The sequence below is a fragment of the Rhincodon typus genome, chromosome 9, assembly GCF_021869965.1.
Source record: "Rhincodon typus isolate 14 chromosome 9, sRhiTyp1.1, whole genome shotgun sequence".
NCBI classification, from domain to species: domain Eukaryota; kingdom Metazoa; phylum Chordata; class Chondrichthyes; order Orectolobiformes; family Rhincodontidae; genus Rhincodon; species Rhincodon typus.
In genome coordinates this window covers 289147-301684 of record NC_063340.1, presented here as the reverse complement: position 1 = coordinate 301684, position 12538 = coordinate 289147, and the positions used below count along the sequence as shown (strand labels likewise).

Sequence of the window (12538 nt, the reverse complement as noted above, 5' to 3'; positions counted from 1 at the left end):
CAGGGTTAATGTCTTTCAGAAAATTCAGTATGTTTTATACCGGATAATCTTAATGCAGTGACAGCTGAAAGATACTTTGTTCTAAGTATCTGAGACAACAGGGTGTAGAGCTGGATGACCAAACAACTGCACCTCCCAGTCGCGAACCATTGCAACTACCCCTCCCATTCCTCAGACGACATGTCCATCCTGGGCCTCCTGCAGTGCCACAACGATGTCACCCGAAGGTTGCAGGAACAGCATCTCATATTTCGCTTGGGAACCCTGCAGCCCAATGGTATCAATGTGGACTTCACAAGCTTCAAAATCTCCCCTCCCCCTACCGCATCCCAAAACCAGCCCAGCTCATCCCCGCTTCCGTAACCTGTCCTCCTACCTATCCCCTCCTCCCACCTCAAGCCCCACCCCATCTCCCACCTACTAGCCTCATCGCGCCTCCTTGACCTGTCCGTCCTCCCTGGATCGACCTATCTCCTCCCTAACTCCCCAGCTACACTCACCTTTACTGGCTCCAACCCCGCCTCCTTGACCTGTCTGTCTCCTCTCCACCTATCTTCTCCTCTATCCATCTTCTGTCCGCCTCCTCCTTTCTCCCTATTTATTTCAGAACCTCCTTCCCCTCTCCATTTCTGAAGAAGGGTCTGGACCTGAAATGTCAGCTTTCCTGCTCCTCTGATGCTGCTTGGCCTGCTGTGTTCATCCAGCTCTACACCTTGTTATCTGAGATTTTCCAGCATCTGCAGTTCCTACTATCACTGAGCTAGTGCGCTGGCTTGGAGAAATTATCCAATTAGGCACTCTGGTGTTAGAGAATTCAAAATGAAATCTGATGAATAGCAGATAGTAACTTGCAATTGGTAGTTTGATATGAATAAAGCAGCCTGAGTTCACTGTAGCTTTGAAATGTTTCCCCTAAACTTGCATGCGGATGATTTTTCTTCCTTTCTAATCCAATCTAATTCTGTCCCAAATGCTGATTTGAGATTCCTGTACTCTACAGTACTATGTTCTATCAGCTAATTCAGAACAGATGAGGGAATTCTGGTCTGTATGGCTTTAAACTGCAATGGGTACTATGCTTTGTAGCCCACAGAGGCACTTAATGGGTTTTAATGTTGCAGTCTTGTGGCGCAATGGTAGTGGATCAAGAGACCCTGGATTGTAATCCCACCTGCTTCAGATGTATGTGAACATCTCTGTTCAGGTTGATTAGAAAAATAGATTAGCATTGTAGCTGGAACATATTTTGAAGGATGCTGCAGTGTAACATTTAAATTTCCACGTGGGAAGAACAAGTATCTAGAGTTAAGTTTCTCTGAATCAGCAATTTCCTGTCTATTAATATTTCCTTGGAATTTGTTCCTTACTGTGGACATGACCAGTGTGGGCTGGGAGAGACATAGATGATGTCAGTTTTTCAATAATGAATTTAGTTGAAACCTTGTGTGTTTGTTTATATACAAGTACATCTGTAAAACTGAAAAATTACTATAGTTGCACTTTTGTTGTGAATACATTTAGATTGGTCCAAAGTTGCCACAGAAATACATTCTGCAAATTTTCTTAGGCTTGGGTTGCTATGGATAGTGTGGAATACTTCTATTTCAAAGACACCACTCAGTTGTGTTACGAATGACGCTCAAAGATCATTGTACACCTGGGACATGTATGCAGTGTGACTGGGACATAAATGCAGACACTGATTTTGGAGGAAAAAAGGAACAACTGCAGATGCTGGAAACATGAAACAGAAATGCAATTGCTGGAGAAACTCAACAGGTCTGGCAATATCTTTGGAGAGAAAGCAGAGTTAATTGGGTTCCAGAGTTTCGGTCTAGCGACCCTTCTTCATTTCTGATTAGTGGCTGTTTATCCCTTTTCAGTGCCAGGGTCCGTGATGTCTTGGATTGTGTTTTCGGGATCCTTAAGGGAGAGGGGGAGCAGCCCCAAGTCGTGGTCCACATAGGTAGGAAAAGGGATGGGGATGTAAGACAGAAATTCAAGGAGCTAGGGTGGAAGCTTGGAGCTCGAACAAACAGAGTTGTTATCTCTGGTTTGTTACCCGTGCCACGTGCTAGCGAAGTGAGGAATAGGGAGAGAGAGCAGTTGAACACGTGGCTACAGGGATGGTGCAGGAGGGAAGGATTCAGATACCTGGATAATTGGGGCTCATTCTGGGGTAGGTGGGACCTCTACAAACAGGATGGTCTACACCTGAACCAGAGGGGTACCAATATCCTGGGGGGGAAATTTGCTAATGCTGTTGGGGAGGATTTAAACTAATTCAGCAGGGGGATGGGAACCTGATTTGTAGCTCCAGTGCACAGGAGGTTGAGAGTAGTGAGGTCATGAATAAGGTTTCAAGGTCGCAGGAGTGTACCGGCAGGCAGGAAGGTGGTTTGAAGTGTGTCTACTTCAATGCCAGGAGCAACGGGAATAAGGTGGGTGAACTTGCAGCATGGGTTGGTACCTGGGACTTCGATGTTGTGGCCATTTCGGAGACATGGATAGAGCAGGGACAGGAATGGTTGTTGCAGGTTCCGGGGTTTAGATGTTTCAGGAAGATCAGGGAAGGTGGTAAAAGAGGGGGAGGTATGGCATTGTTAGTCAAGGACAGTATTACGGTGGCAGAAAGGACGTTTGATGAGGACTCGTCTACTGAGGTAGTATGGGCTGAGGTTAGAAACAGGAAAGGAGAGGTCACCCTGTTGGGAGTTTTCTATAGGCCTCCAAAAAGTTCCAGAGATGTAGAGGAAAAGATTGCAAAGATGATTCTGGATAGGAGCGAAAGTAACAGGGTAGTTGTTATGGGGAACTTTAACTTTCCAAATATTGACTGGAAACGCTATAGTTCGAGTACTTTAGATGGGTCAGTTTTTGTCCAATGTGTGCAGGAGGGTTTCCTGACACAGTATGTAGATAGGCCAACAAGAGGCGAGGCCACATTGGATTTGGTACTGGGTAATGAGCCAGGCCAGGTGTTAGATTTGGAGGTAGGTGAGCACTTTGGTGATAGTGACCACAATTCGGTTATGTTTACTTTAGCGATGGAAAGGGATCGGTATATACCGCAGGGCAAGAGTTATAGCTGGGGGAAAGGCAATTATGAGGCGATGAGGCAAGATTTAGGATGCATAGGATGGAGAAGGAAACTGCAGGGGCTGGGCACAATTGAAATGTGGAGCTTGTTCAAGGAACAGCTACTGCGTGTCCTTGAGAAGTATGTACCTGTCAGGCAGGGAGGAAGTGGTCAAGCGAGGGAACCGTGGTTTACTAAAGAAGTTGAATCTCTTGTCAAGAGGAAGAAGGAGGCTTATGCAGAGATGAGGCGTGAAGGCTCAGTTAGGGTGCTTGAGAGTTACAAATTAGCCAGGAAGAACCTAAAGAGAGAGCTAAGAAGAGTTAGGAGGGGACATGAGAAGTCTTTAGCAGGTAGGATCAAGGAAGACCCTAAAGCTTTCTATAAGTATGTCAGGAATAAAAGAATGACTAGAGTAAGATTAGGACCAGTCAAGGACAGTAGTGGGAAGTTGTGCGTAGAGTCCGAAGAGATCGGAGAGGCGCTAAATGAATATTTTTCGTCAGTATTCACACAGGAAAAAGACAATGTTGTCGAGGAGAATACTGAGATACAGGCTATTAGACTAGACGGGATTGAGGTTCATAAGGAGGAGGTGTTAGCAATTCTGGAAGGTGTGAAATAGATAAGTCCCCTGGGCCGGATGGGATTTATCCTTGGATTCTCTGGGAAGCTAGACAGGAGATTGCAGAGCCTTTGGCTTTGATCTTTATGTCGTCATTGTCTACAGGAATAGTGCCAGAAGACTGGAGGATAGCAAATGTTGTCCCCTCGTTCAAGAAGGGGAGTAGAGACAACCCTGGTAATTATAGACCAGTGAGCCTTACTTCGGTTGTGGGTAAAGTGTTGGAAAAGATTATAAGAGATAGGATTTATAATCATCTAGAAAGGAATAATTTGATTAGGGATAGTCAACACGGTTTTCTGAAGGGTAGGTCGTGCCTCACAAACCTAATTGAGTTCTTTGAGAAGGTGACCAAGCAGGTGGATGAGGGTAAAGCGGTTGATGTGGTGTATATGGATTTCAGTAAAGCGTTTGATAAGGTTCCCCACAGTAGGCTATTGCAGAAAATACGGAGGCATGGGATTGAGGGTGATTTAGCGGTCTGGATCAGAAATTGGCTAGCTGTAAGAAGACAGAGGGTGGTGGTTGATGGGAAATGTTCATCCTGGAGTTCAGTTACTAGTGGTGTACCTCAAGGATCTGTTTTGGGGCCACTGCTGTTTGTCATTTTTATAAATGACCTGGATGAGGGCGTAGAAGGATGGGTTAGTAAATTTGCGGATGACACTAAAGTCGGTGGAGTTGTGGATAGTGCGGAAGGATGTTGCAGGTTACAGAGGGACATAGATAAGCTGCAGAGCTGGGCTGAGAGGTGGCAAATGGAGTTTAATGCGGAAAAGTGTGAGGTGATTCACTTTGGAAGGAGTAACAGGAATACAGAGTACTGGGCTAATGGTAAGATTCTTGGTAGTGTGGATGAGCAGAGAGATCTCGGTGTCCATGTGCATAGATCACTGAAAGTTGCCACCCAGCTTGATAGCGTTGTTAAGAAGGCGTACGGTGTGTTAGGTTTTATTGGTAGAGGGATTGAGTTTCGGAGCCATGAGGTCATGTTGCAGCTGTACAAAACTCTGGTGCGGCTGCACTTGGAGTATTGTGTACAGTTCTGGTCACCGCATTATAGGAAGGATGTGGAAGCATTGGAAAGGGTGCGGAGGAGATTTACCAGGATGTTGCCTGGTATGGAGGGAAGGCCTTATGAGGAAAGGCTGAGGGACCTGAGGCTGTTTTCGTTCGAGAGAAGAAGGTTAAGAGGTGACTTAATAGAGACGTACAAGATGATCAGAGGATTAGATAGGGTGGACGGTGGGAGCCTTTTTCCTTGGATGGTGATGGCTAGCACGAGGGGACATAGCTTTAAATTGAGGGGTGATAAATATAGGACAGAAGCTAGAGGTAGGTTCTTTACTCAGAGAGTAATAAGGGCGTGGAATGCCCTGCCTGCAAAAGTAGTAGACTCGCCAACTTTAAGGGCATTTAAATGGTCATTGGAAAAACATATGGATGATAATGGAATAGTGTAGGTTAGATGGGCTTAGATTGGTTAGATTGGTTTCACAGGTCGGTGCAACATCGATGGCCGAAGGGCCTGTACTGCGCTGTCATGTTCTGTGTTCTGTGTTCTGTTTTTTGTTATTGATTTTCAAATTGCCTTTAAAAAGATTGAAAATACCAGTATTTTTAAAGATACCAATGATCAGACAGTGGTTTACAGGATCCAAGCGATCAAACAGTGGTTTACAGGATCCAAGCAAGTTTCTCCTTTTGCAGGATGTGGGCATAATGGTTAGGTCTTGTTGGAGAAGACACTTCGCAAAGAGAGGCGAAGATGGTCATGAGGTTGAGTTGACTGGAGCTAATGGTGTCTAACTCTTAATACTCAATCCAATGGTAAAGCTGTCTAAGTGTTACAGAGTTGGGTATTGTATTTGTGGATTGAAAGGCAGGACCTTAGAATTAGTTTGCAAAATGATAGAGGACACTACGTGGTCCCTTTGAAAGATGATATATTCTTTTAGGATGGGAGATTTAAAAAAAAATGTGTGTAGACAGCAGCAGATGCACAGAGTTCTTGAAATTGAAACATTGTGTCAAAAGGCTATACTGATAGCAGGCAAAGCAGCATTTTTAGCAAAACAACAGGGTTTTGAATTTAGCTAATTAAATTTAAACGAGGCTCTGGATACCAAAACTCAGTTAAATTTCAATCTGATGGTTTTGACAACCTAAAACTAATCCTATTGAAAGAAATTAATAGGTCATCAAGGATATTAAAATAGAGGGTGTTTGAAAATTGATGTGAGAGAGACCAGCTCTCAACAGCCATCAACTCTAAAGAAAGAGAAAGTCACTGACTCTCTCAGAAATCTCAATAAAGGTACTACAGCACTCTTAATTGATATTCCTGACACACGAATTTGATGGAGGAAGGCGTTCCTGACTGGAGAACAGTGGAGAAGGCAAAGAACAATTTGGAACCCTTATCCTGGCTGTAATTTTTGAGAGACTAAGTTTTAATTTATTTTTCTTATTATTTTGGCTTATATAAGTGGGACCTATGTTTATTGGAACAGCATACCATTAGAATTTTGTTTTATTTGGGAATAGTTAGTAGTTAAGGGCAGAATTGTTCAGTTTGTTAGTTGTTCTGGTAATTTGTCAACTGTTAGAGTTAGATAAATAAATTGTTACTTGTTACTTATAAAGTGAGTATCATGGATTTCTTTCATTTAAGCACTGCTTTATAACACACTGGGGATGAGAGGCAGATTATACCACTTTTCACACTTTCTTTAACAGATTACGAGGCAAGGTGAGCTTCTCTGGGTGTTTCAGTTTTAGTTATCAGAGGGGTGTTGACCACTAAGTGAACCAAGAAATTGGGAATGTATTGGGGTTGGAATGGTATTAAGGATGGTATGAGGTTGAATTTACTTGAGCTTCCGATATTTACTTTTTCGTACCTCATTCAACGCAAGTGATTGAGCAGCAAATCGCTGAACTTTCTTCATTCAAATCCTGTGCAGGAATTATGTTTGCTTGATTCCAGCTCCACATTTAATATTCTATTTTTGGTGTAAAATCAGATCTCTGTTCTCCCAAGAAGGTTCTGTTGGTGTACCAGCCATTGATCTTGTTAGTTCATTTAGTAAAGTGGTTAAATTCATAGGTTGCAGTTTTGTTTACTATCAGGCAAAATACTAAATCAAAGATAAATGATCAGAAGAATGTACTTAAAAATTTGCCTCTCACTTGTTTGAGGTTGTCTAGATCTGCAAGTGAACAGTATATTATGTACAGATGGTGTTGTGCTCTCAGCACCAGAGGTCCTCCAGCTTTTATTTCAGTACTTGGTGGATAAGATGGCAATATTTGTGTTGTCCAGTACGTTTTTGGTTTTCTGAATGTCACTCCTTCATTGGTAGCAGCATACAGTGGCTCCTAAATTAATTGAACATTTGCGTCACTTGTAGAATATAAAGGACATGCTGGAGAAACTTGGTGACCAAATTGAGGATATTCATGAGAATCAGCCTGATGCCCTTCTTGAAGCTTCTGCAGCTGAGGTTGTCCAAATAGGTGACACATTGACGCAACTTCATGCAGAATGGGATCGAGTGAACAGAATGTATAATGATCGCAAAAGGTAAGGGAACAATACCATGTGTTGGTAGAGGGTCAGCAAGTTTAATTTTATACTGTTTCAGTACTTGGGTGCTGTATAGATAATGTAATGAAAAATTTAACAGTTAACTTTTTAGTTCTCTTGTGAACTTTAATTTGTTGAAAGAGCATGGAAATTTTGATGATGGTTCAATTAGTTTTGCTGCTGAGTCATATGGAGAGAAAATGGTCTCGTGCAGGCTGCCGTGGTTGTCACCAGTTGGAGAGATGTTAGAGATGTTCAGTTGGTGTCAATGTTCTTAGTCTGGAGAAATGAAAAGATTCAACTTCTGAATGTGAACTTGAAGTTGGTTCTGATGAGCAGCAAATTGCTGGTGGACATTTCAAATAAAGCTGAGAGAATTTTATAAGTAACTGATGAGGAAACTTTGTGCTCTAAGAGTTCTCTTGGTGAATCCTAATCAATTTAGTATTATACTGATAAACATTTCTAGCAGAAAGCTGAGAGAGCAATTGAAATTTTTGATATCCCCTATAACCTACTAGGAAGGTCAGCTCAAAGCTCAGAGAATGAAAATGAGATTCTTTTGTTGAATTAAACAGTTGTTCTACAAAATACAGACTTCAAAAAAATACGCTGAATGACAGGAAGAGGGTGTGCCAAAGAAGATAGAGCAAACCAGCGAGAGCAGTGCAGCCATATTCAGAGGGTAACAAGGTGAATAATCTGAAATCTTATTGGATGTGGATAACTGAAATAATGAGTTTGGGAGTAAGGAAACGAAACAGGAATGAGGGTTAACTAAAATTTTTGGATTGCACAGTGATTTAGAGTTGTATTAAATGTACGGATCAGAGGAATGATCCAGAGGTTCTGGTGGATTAATTAACAAAACTGGCAGCACATCATTATGTTGTACTAAGAAGAAAATTGACAAATTAAAAACTGGGAAACTTTACCATTGGATTGCAATCCAAATCTAACAGATTATTTCAGGTATTAACCTAATTCCTCTGGAGCACTGTTGGTATTTAAGATAACCTAATTGCAGTACATGTGCTTTGCTTTTATAGGTAGTGTATGGTAAGAAAGATCATTCTGGGATTTGAGATCTTAACTGGAAGGAAATGTTCAAGAAGTTTGTTTCCTTTGAAGAAGAAGGGACTTGGAAATGATAATAATGCATTCTTTTAAGATTATGAAAGGAATAATGATAAGTGACAAGTAACATTAGCATCACGTAACTGTCAGGCAATGCCAATCTCCAACAAGCATGAATCTGTTCGTCTCCCCCTAGTGTTCAATAGCATTACCATCCCTGAAACCTTGACTATCAGCATCCTGGAAGTTGTGATTGAACAGAAAATGAACTGGACCAAATATACGTATACTGTGATTACAAGAGCAGATCAGAGGCTAGGCATTGTATGTAACTCACCTCCCGTCTGCACAGTGCCTGTTCATCATTTACAAGGCAAAGGCCAGGAGTGTGATGGAATACTCTGCATTTGTCTGGTTGGGTGCAGCTGCAGCAGCATTTGAGAAGCTCATCACCATCCAAGTTAAGATAATAGTTTATGTTAGAAATTTGTTTAAGTGTCTCAGGAAAAGAAGCTAGTTGAAGAAAATAGCATTTAGTGAATGTATAGAAATTCACTGAGAAAGGAAATGGTTGAGCAAGAACTGTTAGTGTGGAGTTACTGGAACATTTTTATTGAGGTTTGGGAATTTGTAAGAATTTTATTGTGGAAGACAGGGTAGTGTGAGCTTGAATTCTTTTCTGAACGTTTGTAATGAAGTCTTTCCAACTTTTTGGCCAATGTAGTATAGTTCATATATATAGTCCATGTAATATCTAATAATTGTTTTATTCCTTGTGTTAAAAGTAAACTGACAGACTCTTGTGAATGTATTCAGTAACATATCTCCCTAGTTTACAAAAGAAGTTAGGATCTAACAAGCCAGGTTTTACTCTGGGATCTGACCTCTCCAGCATTGAAATCAACTACGGTGATGACATTGCAAGATGTTTTATATTTCAATAAACTCATCTTTCATTCAAGGAAATTCTAATAAGTATAGACCTAACCTGTTCAGTCTTCATAAGATAACCGTTTTATCCCAGGTATGAATCAAGTGGAGGCACACTGAGAGCCTTTGGTGAACTTAACCTCTAGTAACATCTCAGTGAATTTACACTAAAACTGTTGCAGTTCTGTTTTTAATAACTATCCAATATCCTATGCGCTAAAAGCAATGTCCAGCTCTGGCCTTAAACTAAACGTTACTAAACCAAACAAGTATTAATGACTTGGATGAGGAAATTGATTGTGCTGTTGTCAGGTTTGCAGATGACAGAAAAATAGATGGGAAGGCTTGTGGTGAGGATGACGCAGAATCTGCAGAGGGATGTAGATAGGTTAAGTGATTGGACAAAAACTTAGCAGATGAAATATAATGTGGGGGAATGTGAGGTTATGCACTTTGGTAGGAAAAATAGAGGAGCTGAATATTATTTAAATGGAGCAAGACTACAGAAAGCTATGGAAAGCAGAGGAATTTTGGGAGTCCTCGTGCATGAATCACAAAAGGCTAGCATCCAGTTTCAGTGGTTAGTAGGGAAGGCAAATGGAATGTTGGCCTTTATTTCAAATGAAATGGAATGTAAAAGTAGGGAGGGTTTGTTAAAACATACAAAGCACTGATCAGACCACACCTGGTATACAGTGAAACAATTTTGAGTCCCTTATCTAAGGAAAGATATATTGGCATTGGAGGCAGTCTAGAGAAGGTTTACTAGGCTGATACCAGCGTTGGAGTATGGATGGACCCTCTTATGAGGAATTGAAGCATATAGGTTTCTTAAGGGGCATGACCGGCTAAATGCTGAGAGGGTGTTTCCCCTCATTAGCAAGTCTAAAAACAGAGGGCATAGTCTCAGAAAAAAGGGATACCAATCTAAGACTGAAATGAGGAGGGATTTATTTTCTCAGAGTGTTGACTGTTTTTGGAACTTCTTGCTGCGTAGAACTGAGGGGAAAAAGTCATTGTGTATATTTAAGACTGAGCTAGATAGATTCTGAAACAAAAACAGCAGGTCTGGCAGCATTTGTGGAAAGAAAGCAGAATTAACATTTTCAGCCCAGTGACCCTTCTGAACCTCATGTAAAGATTGTTTCAGATTTCCAGCCTCCGCAGTTCTTTGTTTCATTATAGATAGATTCTTGATCAGTAGGGGAATCGAGGGTTACGGAGAAAAGGCAGGAAAATGGGCCTGGGCAATATTGGATCAGCAATGATCTTTTTGTACGGCAGAGCAGGCTCGAGGGACCGAAAGATCTACTCCTGTTCCTGTTTCTTATGGTCTTATGGAGAGTTTGTATTGGGCCTGTACTCGTTGGAATATAAAAGTATGAGGGGTGACCTTATTGAAACGTACAAGATTCTTAGGGGACTTGGGGTCAATGCAGAGAGGTTGTTTCTTCTTGTGGGACAGTCTGAGATGACAGGACATAATCTTAGAATAAGGGGCTGCAAATCAGAGATGAAGAGAAATTTCTTCTGAGAGTAGTGAAACTAAAATTCTTTACTAAGGAGGGCTGTTGAGGCTGGGTCATTAAGTATATTCAAGGCCGAGATGGATTTTTAATCGGTAAGGGAATCCAGGGTTATAGGGGAAAGACAGGAAAGTGAAGATGAGGGTTATCTGATCTGCCACTTCAATTCCTTTGTCCTGTGACCTTATTAGTAAGCAGGTTTGAATGAAACAGATTTGTTTGATAACCTATGTGACTATAACAAAGACAAAGCAATAGTCCTTATCCTTACCACTACTTCTCTCGACTCGTCCACTGTCTTTAAATTAGACTGCTTTTTCAATAAGTATGAATTTCATCAAACTAAATATTTGTCTTCAGTCACAAAAAGAGATATTGCTGGAGTTCTGTGTTTGTTATTTACTGTCTTCAGCCCCTGCAGTATCTTAGTTCTCTGGCAACTGTCTGAGATTGAATCACATCATTCGCAACCTTGGTGTCTTATTTAACCTTGAGATAAGTCTCCAATCTTGTCTCCATCAGAAAGACTTTTTATTTCCCTCTTCATAATCAAGTAGCTCTGCCCCTACTTCAGATCCTCTGCTGCTGAAACTTTGATCTGTGCCTTTGTTACCTCTAGGATTGACTTTTCCAGTGCTCTCTTGGCTGACATTTCAAAGTCTACCCTCTTTAAACTGGAATTCTTCTTCATGGCTATCAGCTATGTTCACGCTGATCTATTCTGGTTCCTAGTGAAGGAGTTCTTCTACATTAAGCTATTATCTTTGATGGAAAAATCACCTCATTTCCTCCTCTTATCTCTGTAATCTCCTCTAGCTCTACAACCCTTTTATCTGGACTGCTGTACCTCTGGATTTTTGAATAGCCCCTCTTTGAGTTCTCCATCATCTGGTTGTGCCTTCAGCTGTCTGGGGCCCTAGCTCTGGATTACCTGTTATTCGCTCACAGGATGTTGGCGCCTCTGGCTAGGCCAGCATTATTGTCCATCCTTAATTAAGATTCAACTAATTCATTTGAGAATGAAGTTGAGAGTCAACCACATTGCTGGGCCGGACTAGGTAAGGATGACACCTTTCCTTCCCTTAAGGACATTAGTGAACCAGATGGGTTATTTTGACAATCGGCAATAGTTTCGTGGTCAACATTAGATGATGATGCAAGGGTATGCGTAAGGTCCTTAGTACCAGATTCTTTATTGAATTCAAATTCCACCATCTGCCGTGGCAGGATTTGAACGAGGGACCCCGGAACTTTAGCTGAGGTCCTGGAAAATAGTCCAGCAATAATTCCACTAGACCATTGCCTCCCCACTTTGCTCTCTCTCCCATTTTTTCTTTTTTAGATACTTGTTAAAAACTAACCTTTTTGAACAAGTTTTGGTCATAGATCTTAATAGTTATTTTTATGTGACTTGGTGTAAAAATTTACTTCCTGACACACCAATCACGTGCCTTGGACCATTTATTGAATCAAAGACACTACATAAATACGATTTGTTGGTAGGCTCATGGTGAGTGATGACTGAATGTGGGAATTTCTACAGGTAAAACAAGAAATGTGTTACATATTAGAATGATGAACTGCACAGACAGAGGCCTTCTCGCCCAACAAGTCTCTACATATTCTCTAATGCCAAAAGCAGCAGTATAGATATTTCTGAGGAAGTCCTGTTGCATTTGGTTTAGTGAGTAAACCAAGCTTCAAAATGGAGT

General features: G+C 41.3%; 1 protein-coding gene across 4 annotated transcripts in view; it reads left to right on the top strand.

The window, feature by feature from the left end:
- The window catches only part of LOC109917954 (dystrophin-like), a 333913-nt gene that overhangs the window by 119656 nt on the left and 201719 nt on the right, over positions 1-12538 (top strand). For all 4 annotated transcript variants that reach the window (XM_048600638.1, XM_048600639.1, XM_048600636.1 and 1 more), the window contains exon 38: positions 7118-7290. In XM_048600638.1, coding sequence (XP_048456595.1) covers positions 7118-7290 — 173 coding nt within the window. The remainder of the gene's footprint in view (positions 1-7117; positions 7291-12538) is intronic.